This window comes from Hemiscyllium ocellatum, chromosome 1 (assembly GCF_020745735.1).
Source record: "Hemiscyllium ocellatum isolate sHemOce1 chromosome 1, sHemOce1.pat.X.cur, whole genome shotgun sequence".
In the NCBI taxonomy this organism is placed as follows: Eukaryota; Metazoa; Chordata; class Chondrichthyes; order Orectolobiformes; family Hemiscylliidae; genus Hemiscyllium; species Hemiscyllium ocellatum.
The window spans coordinates 18614577-18627915 of record NC_083401.1 but is presented as its reverse complement, the minus strand read 5'-3'; the positions used below and the strand labels follow the sequence as shown (position 1 = coordinate 18627915).

At 43.2% G+C, this 13339-nt stretch overlaps 1 protein-coding gene across 2 annotated transcripts in view; it reads left to right on the top strand.

The window, feature by feature from the left end:
• Positions 1-13339, top strand: part of LOC132824791 (dedicator of cytokinesis protein 2-like) — a 1235709-nt gene that overhangs the window by 405001 nt on the left and 817369 nt on the right. For both annotated transcript variants that reach the window (XM_060839646.1, XM_060839560.1), the window contains exon 27: positions 10305-10400. In XM_060839646.1, coding sequence (XP_060695629.1) covers positions 10305-10400 — 96 coding nt within the window. The remainder of the gene's footprint in view (positions 1-10304; positions 10401-13339) is intronic.

Sequence of the window (13339 nt, the reverse complement as noted above, 5' to 3'; positions counted from 1 at the left end):
GCTGTTCTGATTCCATAACTTGTTGAAGAATATAAAAACATGGAAACACAGAAGATAGCAGGAGGAGTAAGCCTGCTTTGTATAATCATTATGGCTCAATGCTTCATCCTATCTTCCCCCATATCCCTTAATCCCTTTAGCTACAAGGGCTGCATCTACCTCCTTTTTGAAAACGCATCGTATTTTGACCTCAACCTTTCCGTCGTCACGAGTTCCACAGGCTCACCACTCCCGGCGTCAAGAAATTTCTCCTCATTTCAATCCCAAAAGGTTTGCCCCTTCTCCTTAAGCTCTGATCCCTGGTTCTGGATTCTCCCACTGTCAGATCCATTCTGCATCTAAACTGTCTGGTCTTGTTAGAAACATTGCAAGTTTCTATGAGACTCTACCCAACCCCTCCACCCCACCCTGACTCAATCTCTCCTCGTGTGTCAATCCTGCCATTCCAGGAATCTGTCGAGTAAACCTTTGTTACACTCTCTCTACAGCAACAATAATGGTAAGGAGACAAACATTGCACACAATTTTCCAGAAAACATGCACAAAGATAATATAGTGGATATTAGATTAGATTAGATTACTTACAGTGTGGAAACAGGCCCTTCGGCCCAACAAGTCCACACTGACCCGCCGAAGCGCAACCCACCCATACCCCTACATTTACCCCTTACCTAACACTACGGGCAATTTAGCATGGCCAATTCACCTGACCCGCACATCTTTGGACTGTGGGAGGAAACCGGAGCACCCGGAGGAAACCCACACAGACACGGGGAGAACGTGCAAACTCCACACAGTCAGTCGCCTGAGTCGGGAATTGAACCCGGGTCTCAGGCTCTGTGAGGCAGCAGTGCTAACCACTGTGCCACCGTGCCGCCCACAACTAGATAATACTAGATAATATCATCACAAATACATGTTTTCAAATGGCTTTCAATAAACTACATCATAACAGAATCATGACTACAGTCATAATGGATAAATGTAGGTCAAACTAATGTTTTTTTTAACACATTCATTGTATAGATCAGGGAAGGATGGCAGTTTCCTTCCCTAAAGGACATTGATGAAGCAGATGGGATTTTCCTGACAATCGATAATGGATTAGACTTGTAATTCCATTCCTTTTTTATTGAATTCTGAATTCCACCATTTGCCATGACAGGAATTGAGTCTAGGCCCCCAGAACATTACCTGGTTCTCTGGATTAACAGCCCAGTTATAATACCGCCAATGGAGGATAGGCATTAGAGGTCGTTACTGAAACTGGCAAAAGGTGGGAAGTGGTGTGGTTGTGGTTTCTGCAAACAGTTTGGATTCAGTAATCAAAATCCTAGGGCTGAATCCTCCAGGTCTGTTGGAGGAGGGGGACTGGCAGGTGGTATTGGGAGGGGAATCAGATTTCTTCCCGCTATTGAGATATAATTCTGTTGCAGGATCCCGACCAGTAGACCTTTTCTCTGGACAGCTAATCATGGTTCTTGGCAGGCATACAGTTGGGGAGGTGATGGGGTGAGGTGTGTGTGTGGTGGTGGTTTAAAATCCACCTCATTATTTTCATTCGTCTGCTGGAAAAGGCAGGCAAGCGGAAAATGAAATCTTGAAGCAGAGAAGAGGGAATGCTGCATTTTGTTATATTATAAGAACAATAGATAATATAAAGGATAAAGTACTAAAAGAGTACAAGACAGGGTACCATGAAGTTATATCGAGATGGCATTGGTTGCCCAGTTATAAGAAGGATATTATTAAACTGGGCAGGGTTTGGAAGAGTTTTACCAGGACAGTACTGGGCATGGAAGTTTTGAGTTAGAAAGAAACGCTGGATGGGGTGGGACTTTTCTCAGTGGAGCTCAGGCGGTTGAGAGGTGGCATGCTAGAAGTCTATAGAGACTATGTAGATAGAGTTGATGGTGAAGATGAGGAGTTTCAAGATGAAGGGGCATGTTTTTTAAGGTGAGAAGCGAGAGCTTTAAAAAAGGCATAAGACTTTTTTTTACATAGAGAGGGTGGTCCACATGTGGAATGAACTTCCTGAGGAAGTGGTGCATACAGTTGCAATTACAGCTTTTAAAAGATGTTTGGATAGATAAATGAACAGGAAAGGTTTGGAGGGATATGGGCCAGGAGCAGGCAGGGGGGACTAGTTTAGTTTGGTTATGTTTGGTGTAGACTGGTAGGTCTGAAAGGTCTGTTTCCGTGCTGTCAGACTATGACATATAATTTTGAAGAGTAGTTAATAAGGCACAAAGCATCCAGGTATAATGATCAGATTCCAGGCAAGGTTCACAAGTTGTTACCGTTGCAGACGAATACCCAAAATGGATGATCTGGCTCCCCTTCCTTATTCATCCACCCTCTTAACTGGATGTAGCAAGGTTAATTTGAAAAGGATCATTCTGTTGTGGTTGCCTTCTCCCAGAACAAATTAATTTTAAGTTTTAAGAGGAGCCGGTTTAACCAGACTTTATTGATTGAACAAACAAATGACTTTGTTAGATACCAAACACAAATATAAATGACAAAGCAACACATTTGTACACAGATTAGGAGTAAGAATTGGTTTCAAAACAGATAAAAGTCAAAAGATAAACAAACCAGTCTCTCTGGATGTTTCAAAAAGTGAAACATTAATTTCAGGATTGTTGGCTTTTGCAGGTTTGTTAAAATTCTCTTGTCCTGTTTTGTTTTACCGTGGCTTGTCTGTCAGTTTTTAATTTGAAAGAATCCATTTTTTTTATCAACTTGTTACCTATCTGTCTTCTAGGATTCAGAGAGAACCTTTCTACCTGTAATACAGGGGTGATTAGTGGATAGTTCTTCAACTTTGACCTTCATACAATATGGGCAGTCAAAACTAGGCAGGAACACGTGGCTGCCTCAATTCGGTAGTGCAATTACTTCAACTAGCACGCATATACAGAGTTGTGATCAGTCACTAAAAAAAACGAATAGAAAAGTTCTTCATGCAAAGACCAGTAAGTTGGTGAACATCACGACCAAAAATGCAATCGAGGTAATAATGTAGATGAATGCATGAGTAGAAAGAAATATTTGTTCATGGGGTGGAGGGTAGACATCAATAGTTAGACTGAGCAGTCAGAAATCATATGATTGACTTCAAAGAGCTAATTTAGCTCCTATATTTGATTCATACTTGCAAGTAAAATCTCAACTCACAGATGAGGGGGATGGATCAACAAAACTTCATTTTTCTGAGGCTGTTCCATGTAGCAGAAAGATGAAAGTCCAGCGAGCCTTTTGTGTTGGTTTTTGGCTGGATTTTAAAGAGGCTAAAAAATCCAAATGTATGCATTATTCCCCTCGACAAAGCTGCCCTCTTCATAAACCACAAGGTGTTCTGCACCTAATTAGTCCTCTGAGATTACTCATGAGCTGTGAATTGTTTTTTTCAAGGCAGTTTTAATTTACCATTGTTCACAAAGACTGTCCTTATCTGCAATCCATTTTTGATGACAAGATCGGCATTTTATTGTGAGTGTCTGTTTATCTTTTACAAACTGTGGTGGACTGACTTCTCTAATGCTCTCTGTGTGGTGAAGTACTACCTTGAACATACTCAGTAGGATTTTGAACCAGTGATGATAAGGGAATGGGTAAAAAGTGAGGTCTGCAGATGCTGGAGATCAGAGCTGAAAATGTGTTGCTGGTTAAAGCACAGCAGGTTAGGCAGCATCCAAGGAACAGGAAATTTGACGTTTCAGGCCAGAGCCCTTCATCAGGATTGATGAAGGGCTCTGGCCCGAAACGTTGAATTTCCTGTTCCTTGGATGCTGCCTAACCTGCTGTGCTTTAACCAGCAACACATGATAAGGGAATGGCCAATACCAGGGGTGGGGAACCTGCGGCCTCCTAGGTCATTGTGTGTGGCTTTTTGATTGAATCCAAATTTTGCCGAACAAATCTTTTATTTTTTATTAATATGTTTTTTTTTGTCCTTTATTATTTTTATTTTAATCTTAAAATGACTGTATTTAAAATACCAGAGAGTAAAAGAAACTTCAATGAAATAATCCTCACAGACTGACTGCCACAATTTTAAAAAATATGAATTTTGAAGAATATGTAATTGAAGTTTCTAGGATGCGGCCTTATTAGATTACAACTAACATAATGCAGCCTTCCAGCATGAAAAGGTTCCCTACCTCTGGCCTATACACTCCCAAGTTGCTGTGCAACTTGAAGGAGAACTTGGAGGTTGGCAGGCATGCAAAAGCCTTGAGTTCTTTCCTCAGCTCTCCTGTGCTACAATTCCTCAAAGCAGCTCTGTACTCCATATTGTTCATACCAGCAGAAATTAGTTAGTGCACAAGATCTGGGCCCAGTTCCAAATCCCAGTCCTTCCAGTGACCTTGAATCCTTGCTCTAAGGTCTCCGTTTTGCTGGATTCCAGATTCTAGAAATTAATATTGGGAGGAAAAACTGAAGAAGTCGGGGTTATTCATAAACATTTCAAAATGGAGGAATGCAGCTTGTTGACAAGATAGAACAAGGAGTTAGGATCCAGATAGATTTTTCAGGTTTTCTTATCTGACGGGCAGTAATCTCCCACCCTCCAACAGGACTCAAAAAAAAGTCATGCGGGACTTCAAACTCGGTTTCTCTCCCCACAGATGCTGCCAGATCTGCTAAGTTTCTCCAGCAATTTCTGTTTTTATATTTATTATATTTTATCAATGATCTGGTTTGCAGGGGCAATTTTCAAGTTTGCAAATGACACAAAACATTTGGAAGGATTGTAAACTGTGGGGGGGGGGGTGTGGGGGGGAAGTGGTGTGTTGGACTGTTGGCAAGTTAGTGGAGTGGGCAGATAGATGGCAGCTGAGGTTCAGTGCAGAGAAGTGTGGGGTGATGCACTTTCATAGGATCATACAGTATAGAAGAGACCCTTCAGGCCATCATCGCTGTCACTTTTGTCAGAAAAGCATTGAAAGACAATACAAAATAGCAGATACAATACTACAGAGGGTGCAGAGGAACTTAGTTGTATATGTTTCATTGAAAGTGGCAGGACAGATGCAGAGAACAGTTCAGAAGACATACAGTGCTCTTGGCTTTATTAATAGGGGCATAGAGTACAAGAGCAAGGAGACAGTGTTGAACTTGTAAAAGTCACGTGTTAGACACCAGCTGGAGTATTGTGTACAGCTGTGGGTGCCATATGATAGAAAGATGTGAATGAATTGGAGAGAGTGCAGATTTGCAAGAACAGTTGAAGGGGTGTTCAGTTATGAAGATAGATTGAAGAGGCTGGGACTGTTCTCTTGTAGAAATTATGGCTCTGATGAGATCTATTGTGAGAGAGCTGGATCGGATAGATAGGGAGCAAAGGTGTTTGGTACACTTTCCTTTATTCTTTTCAGTGCATTGAATATAGAAGTTGGGAAGTCATGTTGCAGCTGTCCAGGATATTGGTTAGGCCACTATTGGAACACTGTATGCATTTCTGGTCTTCCTGGTGTAGGAAAGATGTTGTAAAACTTGAAAGGGTTCAGGAAAGATTTACAAGGATGTTGCCGAGGTTGGAGGGTTTGAGCTATAGGGAGAAGCTGAACAGGCTGGAGCTGTTTTCCTTGGAGCTTCAGAGGCTGAGGGGTGACCTTACAGAAGTTTATAAAATCATAACGGGCATGGGCAAGGTAAATCGAAAAGAGTAGGGGAGTCCAAAGCTAGAGGGCATAGGTTTAAGCTGAAAGGGGAAAGATTTGAAAGGGACCTAAGGGGCAACCTTTTCACTCAGAAGGTGGTGCGTGAATGGAATGAGCTGCCAGAGGAAGTGGTGGAGGCTGGTACAATTACTGTACAACATTTAATAGGCATTTGGGTGGGAATATGACTAGGAAGGGTTTTGAGGCATATAGGCCAAATGCTGGCAAATGAGACTAGAATTATTTAGAATATCTGGGTGGCAAGGAATGTAGAGTACAGGAGTTGGCAGGTCATGTTGTGGCTGTACAGGATAGAAGTTAGGTCACTGATGGAATATTGCATGCAATTTTGGTCTCCTTCCTATTGGAAAGATGTTGTGAACCTCGAAAAGGTTCAGAAAAGAATTACAAGGATGTTGCCAGGATTTGAGGATTTGAGCTATAGAGAGAGAGGTTGAATAGAGTAGGGCTGTTTTCCCTGGAGCATCGGAGGCTGAGGGGTGACCTTATAGAGGTTTATAATATCATGAGGGGCATGGATAGGATAAATGGACAAAGTCTCTTCCCTGAGGTGGGGGAGTCCAGAATGAGAAGCATAGGTTTATGGTGAGAGGGGAAAGATATAAAAGAGACCTAAAAGGCAACTTTTTCACTCAGAGGGTGGTAAGTGTATGGAATAGTCCAACTGCAACATTTAAAAGGTATCAAGATGGGTATATGAATTGGAAGGATTTGGAGGGATGTGGGCTGGGTGCTGGCAGGTGGGACTTGATTGGGTTGGGATATCTGGTTGGCATGGATGAGTTGGACAGAAGGGTCTGTTTCCATGCTGTACATCTCTATAACTCGATGACTCTAAGTTGTTCCTACTCATAAAAAGATCAGGGAATCAGAGGGCATAGATTTAAAGTGATTTGTAATATTGTTATCAGGGAATGCAAATGAAGCAGACAACCAAACTTTTAAGCATTTCCGCAGAGAGGAGCGAGCAAGAGATCAATATGAATAAGATCAAGCTTAGACTCCTCCACCTCCTCAACATTTTTGTGCACCTATATGTATTCTTCTATCTGCATATGTTTATCATTTGTAAAATAACCCTTGTCTCTGTTTCCATGTAGTTTGTGTGTTTGACAGAATGCACAAATTCAACAGGATCAATGTAATTTGTAGTGAGGCACATGTATTTCATTAGCGACCTGCCTCAGAGCCTCAGGGGCCGAGAACTGCAGAATGATTTACATGCTAAGCAAATGAGCAAACAGCAGGATTTCAGGTTATATTAGGAGGTAAATATATTTTGTAAATCTGCAATTAGATAAACTTCATTTGCTGGGTATCCCTGAACTCATCTGCAGACTGATATGTAAAGACAGTTAGCCCTTGCTTGATAAGCAGTTGGCTACTTCTCAGCTGGAATCAAGGTTCATCCCATTCCAGGTCCCAACTGAAATAATTGGAGAGATCATTCTATAATGATAGAGAGACTGAGGTGATAAAGTGCCAAATATCAGTTCATTTTAATGCCTATTATACCCTTGGCTTTTTGGAGGCTGTGACTATGATGTTGTACTGAGTTTGAAAGGAAAATCTGATCTACTTAACCACTTCAAGCAGTCCCAGTAGCTCAGTGGTCAGCACTGCTGCCTCACAGCAGTGTTCAATTCCACCCTCCCCCCTGTCTGTATGGAGTTTGCACATTCTCCCCATGTCTGTGTGTTTCTTCCAGGTGCACCAGCAAAATTCCAGAGGGCTGACGCATTCAGGACAATGTCGCTGACTAGATTAGCACCGAATCCACCACCTTCAATATTCAGTCCTTGCACTGCCAACACACAGAAGCAGCATCTACACAATGTACTGCAGCAACTCACCAGGGCTCCTTTGACAGTATCTTGCAAATCTGTGACTTCCTCCATCGAGGGAACACTGCCACCTTCAAATTCCCCTGTAAGGCACTCAGCATCCTGACTTGGAAATCTATTGCAGTTCCTTCACTGTCTCTAGGTCAATGTCCGACAATCCCCTTCCAGGAAGCCACTGGCAGTGTACCTACTCTCCAAGGTGGCTACCAACCATATCCCCAAAAGCAATTTGGGATGAGCTATCAATGCCAACCTAGCCAGCAAAGCCTGCATCCTTGATCGAGTGAATAAACTGATCAAGTAAATCACTGAGTATTCAGTAGCATCTCCCAATGACCTCAACTGTCTGGGAGCTCCAGGGCTTCACAGGATAGACAATAGTTTCCCTGACTGGGAAATCTAGATGAAAGAGGTACAGTCTCAGGGTAGGGGATAGATTAGTTCAGACTGAAATGTGGAATAATTATTTCACTCAAAGAGTTGCAAACTGATGGAAATTGTGAGCCCAGAAGGTTGTGGATGGCCTACCCTATTTGAGGCTATGATCAACAGACTTCTGGCCTCTTGAGGAACCGTAGGATAGTCTCAATGGGCAGGAAAGTGGAGATGAAGTTCAGGATCAGCCATGATCATGTTGAATAGTAGAGTGATCTTGATGGGCAAAATGGATTCTTCTCCTGTTCCTATTTCATGTGTCAGTCCAGGGACTGGAGGATTCAATGACATAGATTGACACCACTTTCTTGAAAGCAAACAGTGACAAACAATAAAAAAAATTCCTTGACCATCAAAGAGGAATTGTCAGAGTCTTGGAACACCCTCAGAATGCTTTTTTGCCCCACCATTGTGAGCAAAAATGTACCAGGAGACAAACAAGCTTTTTCCTTTGTTCCCCTGCAATTGCTATAGAATCCCTACAGTGTGGAAACAGGCCCTATGGCCCAACAAGTCCACACTGACCCTCTGAAGAGTAACTTGTTCCATTACTCTACATTTACCCTTGAGTAATGGACCTAATATACATATCCCTGTGGCACTATGGGCAATTTAGCATGGCCAATTCACCTAAACTGCACATCTTTGGATTGTGGGAGGAAACCGGAGCACCCGGAGGAAACCCACACAGACACAAGGGGAATGTGCAAACTCCATACAGACAGCTACACAAGGCGAGAGTCGAGCATGGTTCCCTGGCACTGTTTGACAGCAGTGCTAACCACTGAGGTACTGAACCACCATTCCACTGCTCTTTGACGCATTTGTTCCAATGAGTCACCACAGCTACATTTAAAGCAATTCCCTCTTCTGCTCGCTTTTCATGCCTATATGACGACAAATAAACTTGACTTCAGTTTATCAGAAGGCAAAAACTGTATTGATTTATTTGAAAGAGGTTGTGAAAGAGAAGAAAGGTCTGTCCTTGATTATTTATATAGAGTCATCAGCCCCGTGAGAATGAAACAAAATTGCAATCCTCAGTCTTCCCTCCCATTCTCTCTTTAATCACTCTCATCTCCAAGTCATTCCTGTCAGTTTTTCAAAATCAGTTTTCTTTTGAGTGGGAAATCTGGATGGTAACAGTCAAGTTAACTTAGCAGCTTGAGGACTGGCTAAAGTTTACACTAATTCCTGTTGCGTTGAAACTTGTTAATGTTTACTGTGCATCATCAAAATGAGGTCATTTACTTTGTGTTCAGAAGTCCTATGACACTTCTGGGATGATGAGTGTCTATGTTGGTGTGCAAAGCAAAGAAGAAGAAAGGAACAGGGCAGTCCTCAAGGCTGCTCCATCAGACAAGTGATCAGGACTTCCATTTACCCTCTCTTGCACTGAGGGGAAAAGACAAAATGGTGAATTTGGGAGTAAGGAGCAAGTGAGGACTGCAGATGCTGGAGATCAGAGTCAAAAAGTGTGGTGCTGGAGAGCACAGCCAGTCAGGCAACATTCGACGAAGAGGAGAGTCAATGTTTCGAGCATAAGTTCTTCATCAGGAATGAAGGGGAAAGGTTAGCCATAACCTACTCGAATGCTGGAGTAGGCAGGTTAAGTGAATGTCTCCTGCTCCTAATGTGACAACATTCCACCTCATGTTTGATATCTGAGGTTGCCCAGAATCAAGGGTCATGTTTGTGTCAGCGACCATTCGACATGTCTCCCGCTGATATACTACATTCCAATGCCAACTGACTCTGAATGCTCAATGGAGACTCAACTCCAGGACTGTCTTGCTGAGTTGGCACTCTTCACATGGCTTCAACACATTCCAATGTTGTGGTTGCCACGGTGGTGCAGTGGTTAGCATTGCTGCCTCTCAGCACCAGGAACCCAGCTTCAGTTCCACCATTGGATTTTCCCCTATGCATCTGCATGGGTCTCCTCCCATTAATCCAAAGGTATAGACTGGCCATGGTAAATTACCCTGTAGTGCCGAGGGTGTGGCGGCTGGGTGGATTAGAAATGAGACGCGCTAGGGTTAGCATACATGAGGAATGGTACAGGTTGAATGGCCTGTTTCCATGCTGTAGGGATTTTATGACTCTCATTCATTAAAAGCCTATTATTTTCTCAGTTACCAAGCCTTTAAGTAGCTCCTAAGCAAACACATTCAAAGTAAAATAGGAGATAAACTCACAATTCCTATATCCCCAAGGAGCTTTCTCCTTACTTGCTTGTAGACATGTCTGGGAGATTGCTGGTGACTCCAGGACAGTTGTGGTGAATTAGCACCCTTTATGTGACTTTAACTCAATCCAATACTGTCTCTTTCAGGGAAACACTTGTCATGATATTCAGGACATCATGGACAAGCTGCTTCGGACTGTCAACCAGGTGGTTATCATGCTCGGAAGGGATCACAGCCTCATTGTAAGTACTTCCTGCTTTATTGAACTTTGGCTTCCTGGATGTTTGGCAGAATCCAAGGTGTTTGAGAATATACGTTTTGGTTGTTTGGTGAAGTGGTTGGCTAACATTGATGCTGTGATTGCTGCATGGTTTCATTTCCTGTTTTAGAAATCGGGACAGAATCACTTGAGATGTGAGACCAGCAATCAAACAAATCTTCGTTGGTGCAGTTGTACATCTGATGTCATTGAAAAAAAGAGCAAAGTAATCATTTACTTTGGTTTTCTTTTGACGTCCCTGTACTTGGGACATGAGCATCCTTCATTAAGCGTGTACGGTCCTTTCTTTTGCAAGCATTTAGCAACAGACTTCAAAATATAACAAGGAAAGTACCTGAAAGGTGGTTCAATACTTGGCCTTGTGTGCCCTCCTATATCAGTGAGACTTGAATTGAGTATGGTGCCTGCAACATGTAGACCTTGAATGAGTTTGCCTGTTGGTCTGTCACCAATGTTAAGAAGAATGATTCAAAGCAAGGGAAGATGTTGGGAAACCACCTCTGTTTAGGCTTCTACAACTCAGTCACTTGGCACTTGATGAAGATCGTGGGTCTTTAAGGTTTTTGTGAAGATCTGTAGCTCGGGTTGTGGATGAGGTCTTTGGTTAGCTCACTGACCTGTTGGGTTATTGTGCAAATGTTTCATTACTGTGCTGGGTAACATCTTCAGTGTGACTTCCATGAAGTGCTATTGTTCTGTCCTGCTTGGGTTTTGTGTGTCCGGGCTGTTGGGGTGAGTGTTACATTTGGGCCTTCTGTGCAGCGGGGTCTAACACTGTGTGTTTGCTGATGGCCTTTTTTGGATGAAAACCAGGCTTCCCAGAACTCTCTGCATGTCTCTGATTGGCCTGTCTTCGGATAGTAGCTTTATCATAATTGAAGTTTCGTACCTCAAAGGTAGTTGGTATTTTGCAGTAAGTGAGCACACTCTGACATGTACATACTTGTATTGTGACCTGTATATTTATGTTAGAGATTCTCGTGCCTCAGTTGTACTGTAAATTTAAAACTTAACTGGCTTACTAGTGGTTTCAAAGAAACAACCAAAACATCTTCAGAAGATTTCAGCAGTGGAGAGTTGGAGGACCCCCTTCACTCAAAGCCTGAATCCTCTTCATTCCCAATGGCCTGCAGTGGTAGCAAAGATGGCCCACCAAAAAAGGCTTTGTTTTCACAGCAGGTTCAAACCTAGACTGGAAAGGACATAAGCCACTACAAACACGGGAACAGAAAGTACTGGGATGTTCAGCAGGTTTGGTAGCATTTGATGGAGAGAGAGAAAAAACAGCCTTTTCACACTATACCTTGACTCTAAGGATGATGTTTGACTCTTAGCAGTGTTCACGCTGTTGTGCAGTTTTTGTCCCATTCCCTGTTTTATTCTAATGTCAATCCGGGAGTCCTATTTTCTGGGTCAGTTAAATTTCTCATCAGTTGATGTGCATGTGCCTCTGAAAACCCCCACTGAGTGTGGACTTAATTTATGCAGTGTTCACATTGTGAAGAGTAAAAAGTGAGGTCTGCAGATGCTGGAGATCAGAGCTGAAAATGTGTTGCTGGTTAAAGCACAGCAGGTCAGGCAGCATCCAAGGAACAGGAAATTCGACGTTTCGGGCCAGAGCCCTTCATCAGGAATGAGGAGAGTGTGCCAAGCAGGCTAAGATAAAAGGTAGGGAGGAGGAACTTGGGGGAGGGGCGATGGAGATGTGATAGGTGGAAGGAGGTCAAGGTGAGGGTGATAGGCCGGAGTGTGGTGGGGGCGGAGAGGTCAGGAAGATTTGTAAATTTGCGAACAACACAAAGATTGGAGGAGTCATGGGTAGTGATGAGGGTTGTCTGAGGATACAGCAGGACATAGATAAGCTGGAGACTTGTGTATGGAATGAGATGGGATGACATGAAAGTTAATCTGGGCAAATGTAAGGGGATGCACTTTGGAAGGTCTAATGCAGGAGGGAAGTGTACAGTAAATGGCAGAACCCTTAGTAGTGTTAGCATACAGAGGGATCTAGATGTCACCTCCACAGTTCCCTGAAAGTGTCAACACAAGTGAATAAGGTAGTCAAAAAGGCATACAACATGTTTGTCTTCATCAGTCGGGGCACAGAGTATAAAAATTGGCATGTCATGTTGCAGCTGTACAGAACTTTAGTTAGGCCATATTTGGAATATTGCACATAATTCTAGTCACCACACTATCAGAAGTATGTGGAGGCTTTGGAAAGAGTGCTGGATCCTCAGCTTTCTGACCCACAGATTATAATCAATGAAGTTAGGTAACTGCACCACTTCCACAATAACACTCAACACTGGAGCCTCCCAAGGTTGTGCCCTCAGCCCCTGACTGTACTTCCCGTGCACCCACAACTATGTAGCAAAATTCTGAATGAATGCCATCTGCAAGGTCACAGATGACACCACCATAGTAGGATGGATATCTAATAACCACATGGGATCCTCCAACCACATGGGATCAATATGGATTTCACCAGTTTCCTCATTTCTCCTCCCCCCACCTTATCCCAGATCCAACCTTCCAACTTGGCACGCTCTCAAGAACTGTCCTACTTGTCCATCTTCCTTCCTACTTATCCACTCCACCCTCCTCTCTGACCTATCACCTTTACCCTACCTCCATCCACTATTGCACTCTCAGCTACCATCCGCCCAGCCCCACCCCCCTCCCATTTATCTCTCCACCCTCGAGGCTCACAGCCTCATTCCTGATGAAGGGCTTATGCCCGAAACATTGGTTCTCCTGCTCCTCAGATGCTGCCTGACTGGCTGTGCTTTTCCAGCACCACGCTCTTAACTTTGATCTCCAGCATCTGCAGTCCTCACTTTCTCCTAGGATATCTTGCAAAGATGAGTCAAAATACAGAAAGGAGATAGAGGGCTTGGT